The 16,711-nt window shown below is 34.0% G+C and overlaps 1 protein-coding gene across 1 annotated transcript in view; it reads left to right on the top strand.

Annotated features, from left to right (window-relative positions):
• Positions 1–16,711, top strand: part of LOC121316638 (collagen alpha-1(XIX) chain-like) — a 91,784-nt gene that overhangs the window by 28,812 nt on the left and 46,261 nt on the right. Inside the window, exons 13-17 of the mRNA XM_041251678.1 lie at positions 5,542–5,595; positions 7,685–7,720; positions 11,408–11,437; positions 12,962–12,988; positions 13,250–13,303. Coding sequence (XP_041107612.1) covers positions 5,542–5,595; positions 7,685–7,720; positions 11,408–11,437; positions 12,962–12,988; positions 13,250–13,303 — 201 coding nt within the window. The remainder of the gene's footprint in view (positions 1–5,541; positions 5,596–7,684; positions 7,721–11,407; positions 11,438–12,961; positions 12,989–13,249; positions 13,304–16,711) is intronic.

The following is a 16,711-nucleotide window of genomic DNA, read 5'->3' as shown; positions in this document are numbered from 1 at the left end:
AAAGTAATATGAAATATGGCCGTCCAAAAAGCTTATTCTATTTTTGTTGTATTGGAGGAAATTATGATGTCAAGCTGTGCAATCCCTTAGTGTAATATTGCTTTAGGTTAACTTAGGAACCTAAATAAATAAATAAATAAATAAATAGTAATAATAATAATAATAATAATTACAACCTTTTGCTCATAACATCTGTAAAGGTAAATTCTAATCATTCTTAACACTGACAGCATGGAACATGATGAGTGCATTTCCTTCCGTAACCCCTAAAGCAATTTAAAACCGCCCTTTAGATATCTCTGTTACTTAGTGGGATCTTGTTCCACAGATCTTTGAAGGATAAGGGATAATGTTCAGCACATCTCATGTGAATTTCACTATCAGTGTTGATCTAGAAAAAAAAAAAAAAACACATGACCTTGAAAGGTTTTAATTTAAATGATTCAAATCTGAACTGAGTGTTAAAAATTCATGTTTTTATTTCCGATTTTGTAGCAGTTTTCCAAAAAGTGGACATAAGAAAATAGCTGCTGGACAGATGCATTCCAAGTGGAGCAGGTTTTCAGATATGAAAGCTGACACAGTATTTGAGTAAAGTTTTCTATCAGATACACTGGATGTGTATAATTAGAAGTCAACCAGCCTTGCTATACCAGTGGCTGAGCACACTTGTGCCCTGGTGTGCTGACCTTCTGTCTCAGAAAATCAGAACTCCAAATCCCCATTCTCCTATTCATGCTGAAATCTGAACAGAGGCTAACAATGGAACATTGTCTCCAGACAATGACTGTGCGTGCAGGGCAACCTTGGGGTGTAATCACACACCAGTCACTGCTGCACATGAGTGTTCAAGATGAGGCTGATTGTAGAAAAGCATCAGCAATTGAAGCTTCCCAATAGGGGTCATTACGGTGCAAAGCAGAGAGGGGATCAGGGACCTTTGGAAAAATACTTTCCCATATATGATTTATGTTCTAAGTTTTTTTTGCTCTATGATTGCTTGAATGTATGCTGTCATTATTTTAATGTAATATACTGAGCTACCTTGGGTTGCATAATGTTTTTTGTATAATGTGCACTTCTTCTATAATGCATACCTCATATATTTCACATCGTATACTGTATATATTATATTATATATATATATATTATATATATATATATATATATATATATATATATATCTGGTTTCTCAAAGGGTGAAATTCTACGGCAACCGGTTGAAAACTTTTGCTGGGAAACTACGGATGCCAGTACCGGGATGAACCTTGGTACCGGGACTTATTTAATATACTTTTCATCTAAAGCAGATGCATTCCATCCACTCACACAGTTCACTTTGGCAAAAGTCACAAATCTCTGCCCATTTAGCTTAAATAGAAACTCATTCTGTTGACAATCAGAAAAAGACTTATGCAACGTGAAAACCGTCGAGTCGTAACGCGAAAACAGCGGTACGGAGTAATTATCATTATTATGAGGTAATAATTATTTTCTTTAGTGTGGAGGAGAAACTATCAGAAATATTACGAACATTGCTGCACATGCCAGCGTTCACCATAAATGACATAGTTGATAACTATTAGAAATATAAAATGACAAGTGATGTGTGGGACAGTAGGGATTAACAATAACATAAAAAACCAGGATCAACAAAGTGCAGCTTCAGATTTGAGAAGCGAGTCAGGATCGGGATACAGATGCAGGCGTGCTTCACACTTTTCACTGGCCCAACTTGCAAGGTACTTGTCAAGCATAGTGATCAACGTTTTGTTTTCTTTTGATCCTAATATTTTCTGTTATGAATAAACAAAAATCAGAAAGGTGAGGTATTTTTTCATTGTACAATGCCCCCTTTTCTGAAACATTTTGAAGAGTTTATTAAAGTTAAATGTGAGTTTTCACTTGCATGCACATCAAAAAAGAGGCAGATATAAACCATGGTAATGATATTACTTTATGAAAATGTGCCTTTTGCCACTTTGTTCATGCAGAAACCACAATACCAGGGATAAAATTAAAACAGTCCACTTTTATACTGTTTCTGCCTGAAAAATCTTTTTTTTCTGGAATAGATTGGTAATTAATGTACACAGAAACACAATAGAGAAGCACACAGAACATATTATTGTAAGATAAGTAATAAATACAAAATAATGTACATCAAAGAAACAGGGATATATGTTCTAATCCAAGGCTATTATTGTAGGGTCTGGAAAGTATGGGGATGATTTCAGAGAATACTATGGAGATTAAAATGGCCAAGTACATCATTAGTAGTAGTAGTGTCTGTTACATAATACATTTCAGGGGTATTTTAGCCCCTATTGTGCATTGTTTGACTCAGTCCTTTTTGTAGCATTTTTTCATAGTACAGTTGTTTGTTTTTGGTTTTTTAATAACATTATCCCTTTTTTTTAGGATATCTTGAAACAAAAATCCCTCTCTACAGCAGTTACTGGATAGTGTAATAGTTATTAATGCTTGTCATTTAAGGTATAACTTAACTGTTATATTACAGTACATGACTGAGTGATACAAGCAGAGGGTAGAAAGCTTTCTGTATTTTCAGCTTCTTTGTTTATGGTGAATTGGTTATAATTAATCAAGTATTTTTTAAGGCTTATTTTGTATTTATCGTGTACCAATTTGTATACATTTTTTCAATATTTATTCATTGGCACTCAGATTGTCTCAATTTTTTAAATGTTTACACCCAACTGTGCATATGAGTACCTGCACTTTTTTGTTGAGAATTTCACCCCTGTGTGTGTGTATATATATATATATATATATATATATATATATATATATATATATATATATATATATATATATATATATATATTAGATATATATATATATATATTATATATAATTTCTTAAACTATGCTGTTAATATATTTCCACACTTGTTGAATCAACGCAAAACTGTCCTTTTTTAAGGTAAAACCTGTATTTAATTATAATAGTATAAATTATAACTATAAAAAATGAAAATCCTGTATCTACATATCTACAGTATTTGCAGGGTCAATGTTTATGCCTAACTAACTGACAGTTTCTCACCTTCTTCCTGGTATTCATCAAAGATATACTAAAACTCCTTAGAGTGTTCAGGAAAACAATACCGCCATGCCTGCAGGAAGTTTAGTATAGGGTTATGAATCAATTTTATATACATTAGCTCAAAGAGCCAGCATCCAAATGTTTCGATATGTTGTACATATCTTTCTCAAGGGAGCCTCAAAAATTGATGTCCCAGATTGGTGAGTTAGGGTAGCAAAGGTCCATCTGGGTGGTCCTGGAGATAAACTGTCAGATAGAGGTCTCTACATGGGTTATTAATTATGACATAAATATTGACTTGCTGCAGAGGAAGCAAATATAATAGAGGACAGTAAATTAAGTAAATATATCGGGGACACTGAAAACAAACAACTTCTGTAAGAAATGTCATTGTATTTTATATTAAATGCTGCAGCTTAAGCAGTGCTGTAGCTTGCAGTATGTATTTGCAGGAGTTTTCAATGATTGGTACATAAAAATGCAATTAGACTGTCTCAGATGAGCATAAATATGCTTAACAGCGATCCATTTTATATTTATTAAATTGCATCTAAAGTGAATCAGGGAAGGATGTCAGATCAATATCAGTTATGATTCTGCGTTTGTAATTTAAATCGGTTCACCGAGGAAAGCACGTCCCTGGATGAGTAGTTCCAAGTGGAAGAGTAAATTAATAAAGTAGTTCCACAATACAGCTGATAAATTCTGAACCTTTCTGGGAGACACAACAGATACACTGGCTTAGTAGAGCATGCAGCTGTATCAAATATTTAGGCAAAAATACCTATCGCAGTATACTGTTCCTGGAATGGCATTGTTTGTAGAAAACCACCATTGGAACTTAGGTTGCACATGGGTCGATCGAGACTGCAGATATATATAGCCTATTGTGACAAGCAACTGAAATGCTATTGTGGCCTGAATCAGATAAATGCAGTCAAAGGGGATGGGGCATACCCCAGGGTTTAGATAGGGGAGCTGATTAGTAACAAGGATATAGCCATTGCTTCTCCTCCTAAAGCTCACTAAGGCTACAACTGAAGTACCTTGTTAAGTTAGTTTAAAATTTTAAATGGTGAACGACACTATATATATATATATATTGCTGTATATATAGATATATATATACATATATATATATATATATATATATATATATATATATATAATAGATCCTTGCAACTCACACGGTTCGTTGCCCCTTTAATTCAGGACCCAGGACACAAGAAATGGAGTTTAAGCGCTTATGCGCTATTTTTAATACACAAAATAAAACACAAACAAAAATAACAAAACAAAACAAACACCTAGCTCTTTCTTGAGCACTAACTACTACACGCAGGAACCTAATTAACTCTCAGGACGGCTAAGCCGTTTACCTGTCACACAAACAAAAATCACCGTACTTTACTTTTGACTGCTTGGAAACAGAGCACACCTTCTGTCTTCCTCTACTCTGCAGTCCAGAGCAGTTTAGCAGCCTCTCTTAAATACCCTGCACCTGGGTTTAATTTAACAATAGCTACCAAGTGCAGGGGGTAATTAATAATAAAACAATTAACAAAATGTGTTTTCTGCAGGGAGGATATTAACCCCCTCCCTGCTGTATGCTATATATATATATATATATATATATATATATATATATATATATATATATATATATATATATATATATATATATATATGTATATGTGCACCTGTTCAGTTGTCCTTTTGTTTCAAACTTTAAGACAACCTTGTTACAAAGCAGCTCTTTGTAAAAGGCTGTATTTAAAAATGATTTATGTATGAACTAGTTAAATATATATATACACACACACACACACACACACACACACACACAGACACACAGGCACACAGACACACACAATGTATGTGTGTGTCTGTGTGTGTGTGTATTATACATCTACTCTTGATATAATCCTACACTTACTCAAATTAAATCCCTGTATGAATTTCTCTTGACAAGATTTATTTAATGTGTGACTGTTCCCTGTCGTAGGACGCTGACATTGGTGGCAGTAAAATCAGACACAGCTTGTGGTTAAGCACTTGTCCATGAGTAATTACTTCAAGCGTTTTATTCACAGTATTTATTTCAGCAGTTACTTTCCCACACCATAGTGCTAAGACCAGCCTTTCCGATATTGGCCACAAAGTGGCAGGGAACCAAACTCCACGCCCCCTTACAGAGTGTGTACTGAAATTCTGTACTTGGTAGTACTGGAACTGCAAAGATTGAATCGGACATCTCCATGAAATGAATACCACAACTGTTTGGCATAAAACGTGTTTACTGTTTTGGAAGAGGATATAAATATGCTTCCTCTCAACGGGTTTATGTTCCAAGTCTAAGTCATTAAGACTTGAGAAATAAAAGTGTACCACATGATTGATAATGACAACAACAGCATGGCTGAATGCACAATATAGCAACTTAAAAATGTTCTGTTTGAATGTTTTAAACAGGGTTTAAAAGGTGATCCTGGCCCCTCTGGTCTTGCCGGCCCCAAGGGTGATAAAGTAAGTACGAGTTAGATCTCTCTGGAAGTACTTTTACAGTGCTATAGTTAATGACATATTTAACAGAATATATATATATATATATATATATATATATATATATATATATATATATATATATATATATAGAATAAGTAATCAAAAGCCATCACTGCTGAGAAGGTCATAAATCATAAAATCAGGCTGAAAGAAAATAAACTGTACATGAGGTCTTCTTAATTGTGGAACTGCAATTCCAAAGTTGTTTAAAATAAATAAATAAATAAATACTACAGCATGAGTGTCAGTTTTTTTAGCTGCCTCCCTGAACCTTCATAGCTGTTATTTTTAACTTAAAACCATTTTAAAAATCCACATCTCAGTTCAGCTGTTTCCATGTGATTTATATGTTTATCATGCAATGCATAATTTTGTAACGTAAGAGCTTGCATACTGCTTATATTTGTCAGGATACACTAAAATAGCATCATTTTGCAACAGAGGTCAATTCACATGTGGCTTGTGTTTAAATCTCCGGTAGCAAAGTTTGTAGCATAGTAACTTACCTGGTTTATTGAAAGAAATTGCATTATACAAAAAAAAAAAATCTAAAAAACTATATCTAAAAACATATTTAGGTGAAAAAAGTAGAGACAATTTACCATATGATACTAAGATCTTGCTGCAGTAGCTTGACTATACATAAAAATGGCATGCACAGTATTTCAATAGGGTATTATGATTTGGTGAATTCATTAGTCTGTAAACGTGAAATTCTTCAACTGTGCCAAATCTAATGTGTAATTTACATATATGTGTAATTTAGTGATTTTTCTCCAAGAAAAAAAAAAGAAATGCTTCATCGTCTTTGCTTCAAATCCAATTCATTTTCAATGCATATTTTTTCATATCATGTTTTAAATGCTGTTGCAACCGGGTAAGTCTTGGTATGATTTAACACGTCATATTGGGACCATATTGACACCCTTGCTTAGTATGTTAAATGGATCTTACAAACCAATGTGTTTTGCTCTGCGTGACTGAAGGACATGTCTGAACTTCTACTAGTGATTTGAATATCTGAATCATTTAAAACCTCCCTCCTAGTTCATTTCATTTTTGAAATGGTAATTGTCAGTGGAGGAGGCCCAGATTATGCATGTTGGAATAACCACAGGATCTTAAATTTTAATAAACATTTGTTATACATTGCAGCATGTTTCTGTCAGGGCCTCAGAGGGTAAGTAAACGTACCCCAGAGCGATAATCTCCCTCGCAATTATTGCTGTGAGGATAGTCATAGGTTCTCCTTTTCACAGCAGAAATGTTTCTGTGAAAGATTGTGCCGAAGGGGATACACCACAAAAGCTGGCATTTAATGTCAGGGTCAAAGGTTCTGAAAACATTTCAAGGGATGGTAAAGGGACCCGTTGCTGAATTAGTTTCTCCAAGTCATTCTGGTCAAAGTTTGTGTTTTCCAAATATGAACACAAAAAGAATGTAGATGTCAATACCATCAAGTTTCGCTGCACATTGTGTTTCTGGCATGTGTACATTGCAGAGTTCATCAGAATTGTCTGTATGTAGGCAGCAGCTGCCAATCCTTCTGATTTTTTGGTAGAAGCTTATTGAAGTTATGATTGTGTTACACTGGAAATAATCAGCAGTATTTAACACGTTGTTTGTTCAAATTCCATTTTTAGTATGGAACAGGAAGTGCGAAGGTGTTTCTTCCAAATAGTTTATGGTTATACAGTAATTGCTTTTGGTACTCAAATATGAGTTTGGTAGAAGAATGGGAAAAGGATGATTTAGCTGCAAAATTATTGTGGGCATATACCAGGGTAAACTTTTATTATGGCAAAGTAGGAGAGTTACATTTTGTGTGAGTTAATTGATTTTCTGCAGATTAAAAATCCTGGCGAGGCTACTTTATTTCTGCTCTCGCTTCAGTAAAATCTCTATGCACAGTTTTAAATTACCTTTTTGCAACTAAACGGCAGGACATATAGACTGTCTATTTCAATTTATTTCACACATTGTGCTTTTACTGCTTTATTGATCAATGATATACAACAAAGTCTCAGCTGGTTTGTTGTTGTTTTTATAGGGGGATACAGGTCTTCCAGGTCCACCAGGTCTATCTGTAAGTGCATTCAACAATTATTTTTTTGTACATGCATTTTTATGTTAATAGCACAATTGAAATAGGAATTGTGGGCATTTTATATGGTAAAGCATATACATAAGCTATAATAATACATATTAGTGCTGAATAATGTTACGTTAACTTATAAAATGGGTATTTTAAATGCTCTATCCTGATTGGTCAAAACAGGTCACGTGGGGGTGTTGATATTACAACATATCACCATGGGTCGGCACATCTTTTGAAAAACGGGCAAATCACTGGCAGATACCCATGCTACTAGAATTTAAAAACAAAAAATGGCAGACATTGGAATTTATCGCAGTAAACATGATCAACGAGATTTATGTAAATGTTGAACTTCTGGGAAACCGAAGTGTGTATGGGATATTGAATGAGTCTGAATCGGACACCAATGATTCATTAAAGTAGTGAAAAAAAGCAAAGTATTCAAATAAATTAAAAAATCGCCATTCTGATCGCTCTGTTCCTTCTCCCTGAACTACAGCGTTTCTCTATCCCATTTTGAAAATAAATAGTTTAAAAAATATCTCTTAAACTTTCAGCTTTTTAGAAAAGATTTGGGTCCCTCTTAAAAGAGACTTGTGGTTAAAAGATGTTTTGTTGCCGTTGCTCCCGCTGTCCGTTCTTTGGTCTGCCTGCTGCCACTGGACCCACCCCCCGCGCAGCTGTATGATCTGATGCTGAACATTTATAAATTCGTCTCGACAATTCCTGCCATACCTTTTTAATGTGTCCAGGTACAATGATATCATCTCTTCTGCTGTGCCCAGCATTGTTTTAAATTGTTTCTTAACACTGGCCCAGTAGTTCTCCACGTTGTCCAGCCGTAAACTAAGTCAGTTTGATAAGTAACTGGGTATTCCATGCAAATAACGTTGTTCTCACTATTGTGAAGCTGCAACACAAATCTGGTATAGATACCTGCTGCTAATACCCTGGATAACAAAGGATAATTAAAAAAATCAGGTCTTGTGAGTAAGGATCGTGATTTAAAGGCAGTCTTATTTGTGCTGTGTGATTTAAAGGCAGACTCATTTGTGCTGTATCATGATGAAAATAGGCAGTAATATTTTACTTTAAAATGGAATGAATAAACCAAGAATTACAAGGACTATAACGAATCAAATATAGAAAAACTGCACTTTCAATGGCCATGTTCAATTCAACATCTCTAAATCGCTTTTTTTATTGTTATATGAACAGTTTTTTCATAGCTCAGTTTTAAGCAAAAGGATATTTAATAAAAATGACTTTTTTGTTTATTAAAAAACATTTAATTATTTGTTTATTTTTCCAATTTAGTTAGTTAATCCATTTTATAAGTGCAATAAGGCATTTCTTGGTGTGTGATCTACTCTATCATCACCACCCAATAGGCAGTTTAAGCCACTCGGCTTCGCCTCGTGTCTTGCAACGCACCTGGGGCGTGGTGATATTAGAATAGATCACACACCCTGTCTTGCCTTATTGCTTACATATTGAATTACATAAAGCTTTGTAGTTTTCCATATACTTAACGAAAAACTGACAATTAAAAAAATGTGACATTTCACAATCTAACATGAAATACTGTACAAGCATTATGGCTTCTAGTAGAATTAGTTTCCTTGATTACATGATCTAAATTATGCTCATATCAGGGTTTTTTTTTTTAATTCAAGGTGATGCAAAACTTTCGCCATAGCTGTAAACCTTGATGAACTGACACACTAGACTACAGCTGTTCTTCCTGTCAAAGGAAGAACAGGTAAAAGGTAGAGAGCCCAGGCTGCTTCTACAATATATGACTGTAGTTTTCAGACATTTGATCCCCTGCTTCTGGTTCCCAGGAAAATGTCCACCCGTCTCTACGTTCCTTCGGACCAATCCCTTTCGGCAGTTACAAAATACTCGCCCAGATGGCACCAAGTGTTTATACAGAAGCCAGGGGTTAAATTGGTTGCAGCAGGCAAAAGTACCCAGTAGCTGCTTACTAAACAGATAACTGGAATGCCTTTTTTTTCTTGTTAAAAGAAGCTTGAAGGAAAAGGCAATACAGGACACAGTCCTAAGAGAGATACAAGCACATGTCAATTCACAAGCCTAAATTGCCCTTCTTTAAGAGGTTAATTATTTGTGCAACATGGTAAAGATCTTAACGCGTTAAGTCTGTGGCGGCTAAATGAAAATATAAATGAATTGTGTTTTTACAAATTACATATGATATAGAGGAATATAAAAACGATGACGTATCACATTATTTTGTCATGTCATGCCAATAGCATCATATGTATGGGAGGAACATGCAGTTTTTTTGGCACTTGGAAATTGAAACCTATAAGGCTTTGATATGGTCTTGTCTTATCACAAATGACTATACCATGCTGTTGTTTAGCCTCTGGTAGCAGAAGCATGTATTGTGGACTGATGCAGATACCGACAGGCAGAGGTAGATGCTTGTTGCAGTTTTATTTTGCAACTCAGAACTGGACAGGATAAGATAAAACCTCACACAGACTTCAAGCAGGATTGTCATTTTGGTTGTCATTCAGTTATCACACACAGAAGAGCGAGGTCGGTGTGTGCTCGGTCCATATAAGGATCATGTATGATGGAGCCGGTAACAGGACCACCCGCCTCCCCTGGTATTGGTGACCTGCGGCCCGAGAAAACAAAATGCACATTTCAACACTTTTTTGCTCGGATTTACTTGTTTGCTTTTATATTACATTACATTCACTTTTGTTCATGTTTTTTGCAACAGTGTACATTTGCTATTAGTTTTTGCAAAAGAGCAAGTCTTTTTTATCATTAAGACAGAATGTTTAGAAGTAGTGTTTACTTTTACAACAGTTATTTGATGTAAGTATTACATTGCAGACAACAGAGGTCATTTTTGTGTCTATTTATTTTCTCTACATATGATTATATTCTAAGAGGAATGTCTGAACAGGGATATATCCATTTCATCAGACACTACAAGGACTAGTATATATTATAAATCATTTTTTAACATCTTAACGGAAGCACTGCAGATAGTTACTGGGTATTTATATCCATTTCCCAGAAAAGTCAGCAGGTTTTGAAACAGTACACTGTGTAATTGGGTGCTGTCTGAAACATGATATTGTTTAAGTTTGATGGACAAGTACAGTATTTAACACTGTCCGGTCATGGGTTTATTAACTAATGTGATCTTTGCCCTCTATTGAGTCAGATACTTAACCTTAGACATGTCACCAGAAAGTGAGTTCTTTGAAATTGTTTTCAAGTTAGATGTCTTCATAATTAATTTTTTTTAAAATGTATTTATGATTGCTGAATCCATTACCAAGCAACAGAAATACAAAAAAGGAACTTTTTTTGTTTGCCTTTGAAAGGATAACATCAATAATCATTGTAATGTATTCATATTTATATTTGAATGTTTAATCTTTAACAATTATTATTCTAGAACAATTGAAGTACAAAAGACAGGACAAAAATGTATAGATTTTATGGAGATTTCTAAAACTATTTTAGGTGCATATCTCTTCCTTAGGTATATTAACTAACGTCACTTTCAATTTGAATTCAGTCAAAATATATCTAAATAGCTATCATTTGTTATGAAATAAAAATGGACCTAAGGAAAATTCACCAAACATCGAACACTAACATGCAACCTTGATTGTCTTGTAGGGTCAAACTGAAGGACTGAAGGGAGAACCAGTAAGTATTCATATTACATCTAAGCAATCAAATCAAAATTCAGTCATCTGAAAAATGACTTCCAAAGATTGAACTTAATTTTCTCACCAACTGCAATGCACTCATTGTACCTGTAAGTTAATGCTGTATGGTTATAGCCTATGTACATTCCTGATCCTGGAATTTCTTTATAAGCAGCTATTGTATGATATAGAACATCCTAAGCTAAAAGTGCTATTTTGTTATAGTTATATTTAAAGTAGGACTGTCAAGTGATTAAAAAGATTAATCACGATTAATCTCGCAATTACAATGTTTAATCTTGGTTTTAATCGTATATTTGATTGATATAAATACTGCATCCATCTCATTCAAGTTTGTTTTATTACTGATGCTATTATTATTATTATTATTATTATTATTATTATTATTATTATTATTATTATTATTATTATTACCTATAAGACCTTTCATGGTCTTGGACCTTCTTCACAATCTGCTGACCCTATATGCCCCTGGTCATTCCCTGTCGAAGCCAAGGCATTTAGTTATAATGCCACTCTTTGGAACTTGCTCCTGATTCATATCAGGAATGCTAGCACATTTGAATCTTTTAAATCCTGTTTGAACACATATTTGTTTGGGTCTGTTTATTTGTAGCTGGATTATATATTAGACACTGGATTTTTTATATTTCTTTTATAAAGCGCCCTGGAATGCTTGCATGAAGAGTGCAATTTAAGTAAAATGTGTATATTATTATTATTATTATTGTTATTATTATTATTATTATTATTATTATATATTATTATTATTATTATTATTATTATTATTATTATTATTATTATCCAAACAACCCAACATAAAAAAAAAAACTGTTGTCCTATTTCTGGATTAATTTTGTTGCCCCTTCTTATAGTGTTATATTTATTTACAGAGTTATGCAGAAAAACTCCAGCATTTGCTGTTAAATTGTTTGAACCAATTGCTAAATCACAATGGAGTCAGTTTATTACTCACCTTAATGCATTTCAAATTGTACTGTATATTTTCTTATCAGTTTCCTTTAAAATGGTATCCTTTACTAATGTTTTTCAGTGCTGTTTTTTTTTTTTAAGTATTCTCTTTTATTAATAACTTAAATGTGTCTAAATGAAACAAAGCATTAATTGAGTAATGGTTATAGTCTCCTTTATGGTAAATATAAATGTGCTACTGAAACTCAGTTTGACAGATAAAAGTCAGCAGTTTTAAATAAACGCCCCATTCACATGTTCTTCACTTTTAGTCTTTACTCCATAATGCAGTTTTCTATGCAAACACGGACTGCACTCATTGCGTTACAATGAGTACAGGGAATGAATTACAGTGTACTAAGAGGGTAAAGACAGAGAAGTGTGATTAACGCGTGTTAAAAATAATAATCTCCAAAGAAATTAAACAGTTACGCAGATTTTAACTGTGATTAATTGACAGCTCTAATCTTAATGTATTCATTTTTTTATTTTTCAAATTTAATTTAAATCTTTGTTTTTTCTTTAATAGGGTTTACCTGGCCCAATGGGAGAAAAGGTAATTATATTGGCTTCTAGATGTATTATATTGGCTTCTAGATGTATTATATTGGCTTCTAGATGTATTAAGTTAGAGGAAAGCCTGTGACTCATGAGTTGTTGTCAGAGTCACAAGATCCACGTTCGGAATGAACATCTGGCCTAAACATCTGCCTCTGTGACTCACAAACAAAGATCCTAGCTATAGGCTTTATCTTAAAGAATGCCATACCGACCAATGAATCTGATATGTTATGTTTGCTAATATTTATATTTGCAGGGTCCACGAGGGCCAGACGGTCATCCAGGTTCACCAGGCAAGGAAGGTCAAAGGGTGAGTAAACTTTGTGAACATTTGCTCAGTGTGTTCACCGTCTTAACTGAGATATTCCTGACACTTGCACCAACAATCAGGGTATGTTATTAATCTGGCAGCTGAGGGAGATAAGGAGCATACTTGAGACTAGAGAACGATCTGGGGATTCTAATTTAATGACATTTAATAATTGATCCATTCCTGAGTGCACTTTCTTCTGTGACTGACAGCACAGATGGTGGACTTGGTAGGTTATATAGATAATGAATCACATTAGCCAAACAAAGTCTCAATATACCATGCCAGAAATATGATCTTGAGGAGTTTACACACCACTCACGTTTGACTCTTATGAAAACAGTCAGGTTGTATAGATTTTACATAAACGTGTGTGATGGTCAGCTTCATATACATTCAAATGAACCGTGCCAGCTTACTGAACAAACAGACAAAGGTCCTTGAGGTGGCTTTTTTTTTTTTTTTTCTCCTGACGTAAATGTTTTCAAGGACCTTTGGCGGTTGAGGACCCTTTGTCTCGACAGATGTTGCATCTGTCATATATGACTACCCTTTCAATTAGTGCTGTTTTTATAGGTTTCAAAATAAAATGTGGTTCCCCTGTCATATGAACAAATTAATTAAAAGCATTCTCATGCTGCCCTTAGGGAAAAAAATGTGCGGCCACATGTAACGGGATAGAAAACTGTTACGACCATAAAAATGTATGCGTTTTGCCAGGATAAAGTCAAAGTCAAAATTGCATTGATGTTTTGCTTGATGTGCTTTAGTGTTTTTTTTTTTTTTTTTTTTTTTTAGTTTTTTGTTAAATGTTAAAACCCTAGATTGTACACCACATCTAATCTTCTGAGTCTGTTATAAAAAAAACAAACATTGTATCTGTATCTGCTGTCCTGTCTGTTTTCGGACATTTACAAAAGCACACATAAAGTATTATTAAACAAGGTACATTTTTGTAAATATTCTACAAGTTTCCATACGAAAATTGTAATTCAGAAAAAGTAACAAAAAGCAGGCTATAATCAAAAAGTGAGAGATCATGTTTAAACTCAGCAACTACAGCTAAAGTGTTAAACACCATGGTAAGGAGAATAAGAAGCTTGACTTTTTATACAAATTCATGACAACATCTTGCTCAGTTCCAATAATTATTTTCTTAATTGGTTAAGGTTCATGTGTTTCTGTATGATGTGGTTACAAATTGACATCAGGTTTTCAATCCGAAAGAACAGTAAACACTTCTGGGAATACAAAATGTGACAGATAGTTTTGCTTAATTAACAATAATAAGGATCTAATACAGAAGTGCTAATCTTAGTTAGAGAGCAGGGAGGCGGGAGGAATTGATAAGTTGCCAGCAAAGTTGTTTGACTTGTATCTGTGGAGACTGCACACCCTCTGCTATTTATAACTATTCATTGATGGCTGGACAGCTTCCTAATGACTGCAAATGTGCTAAAGTTTCTGCTATTTTTAAATATTGTGATCACATGCGAACTTCTAACTTGTCGGTCAGCCTATGTTTCAATGGTGTTCAAAACATTTTTGGAAAGTCTATCAATAGCTTTTAAAACATATAGTGCTCCAGGCTGTAAAACCTACATGTGGTGTGTGTAGGAACAGAGAATCTGGCCTCATTTCATTATTACTTTTTAAATTTAAATTTCCTCGTAGTGATAAAAAGTTGTTATAAGGAGGTAGTGGAATGGTCAGAAATTGTGCTTTGCGGGATTTGAATCTAGTTCTGTTTAGTCAAGTCCAAGTGGGGCCCCAAGTTCTTAACAATGAGGAGTCAGTCATAGCATTAGTGTCTACAGATCAAACCAATCAGCGTCCAATATAAAGCTCTAAACGCTACAAGCCTGAATAAAGAATTGGCACACAAGTAAATGTACCCATAGATAACTAGCACGCATGTAAATGTATTCACAAAGAACTAGCATACAAGTGCATTTATTTGTAAAGAACTAGCATGCACGTAAATTCATATAACTTAAATTTACTTGCATGTTATATGATGATTTCCATTAGCGGCCCAATACTCACAGCTAGAAATCTTGCTTTCCTAAGGGCTGCATCTTGGGGCCGTTATGATATCATCTTTCAAAGTTTTAACAACTAAATAATTTACCAATTATGTTTCTTTTATGCATTCCCTGGAGCTTAGTGTTTATTTATTAAAACCATTTAAAGTGTGGTTTAAATAGAAAGAAACATTATTTTTTGTTTTAGTCTGACCCTATGCTAACCCAAGATCATTTTCTTGACTAGTAATTTGTTTATTTAACAAAGCCAGTTAAAAGACAACGTGGAGGCTTGGCACACAAGGAGACTGCTACATTTATATTTGATTCAGTTCCTCAAATCAAAAGGAAAGGAAATATCCATGCACAACTTGAGGCTGTAAGAACATTTCTGTCATAGCAACTGTATAAATAATATTCATATTCAAGTATAACATAAAGTACATACGGTGCAAATCTAAGCTGACAGTTACGTAACACATACTGTATAACCACTGGAGGATTCAGGACAAAAACAGTTAAATATTTTCATCAGTTGACAGCTGCTATCCCACCCACCAGCTTTATGTGAGAGCTTCATGTCACAAATCAACTGTTCAGTGTGTTAATCATTTTCAAACAAAGTAAACATAGCCTTGAACACGGTTAGCAAATGTATAAAATTATTTTTTATATGTCAAACGTTATGGATTCAAGTCTGCCTGTTATGTGCAAGCAGAACTTTACCATTAAAAAGTTATAAGCACCAGGCCATCATATGAACGAAATGATGTCAATATAAACAGACATCTTTGGATAAAAAAAAAGAAAGACAAATCAGTATAAAAAACATTTTATTTAAAGGTAAAACTTTAAACTGTAAGTGTAAATTTGTTCTGGGAAATAGTTCTCTCATGTAAAGCGGCTTCTATCAGCTGCTTTAGAAAGTTGTCGGTCAGTAAAGCTTTACTACCATGTTACATAAGCAGGCTTAGCAAACGTTGCGTCCATTCAGGCCTGTTAATTATTGTTATATATATACATCTAATGTAATGAAATGACAAACCGAACCAGTTCATTTTAGTTGATTTACAGTGTATTACTTTTAGTTCTGTATAATGTCTGGCTCAGATGCCAACCATTTATCATCACAGCAGCCTTTGAGAGTGACGGATGAGAAGAACCTACACAAGCTTTATGTAAAATTCTGATTTATTTTCTTATTTGTAACATTCTTTTGAAAACATTTTGCATTTGAATGTGATTACATGATTTGAGTCAAATATTCCTGGTCTTAACCAAACCACCTCCCATATTGGTAACAAGCAGAACTCGATTGAATATGCTTATCAATAGAAAAACACTTCAACTTGTGTGCTGTAAGCAAGACATTTTCAAAATATGT

The sequence above is a fragment of the Polyodon spathula genome, chromosome 6, assembly GCF_017654505.1.
Source record: "Polyodon spathula isolate WHYD16114869_AA chromosome 6, ASM1765450v1, whole genome shotgun sequence".
Lineage (NCBI taxonomy): Eukaryota > Metazoa > Chordata > Actinopteri > Acipenseriformes > Polyodontidae > Polyodon > Polyodon spathula.
The sequence above is the reverse complement of the archived record's forward strand: the minus strand, read 5'-3'. Positions and strand labels throughout refer to the sequence as shown.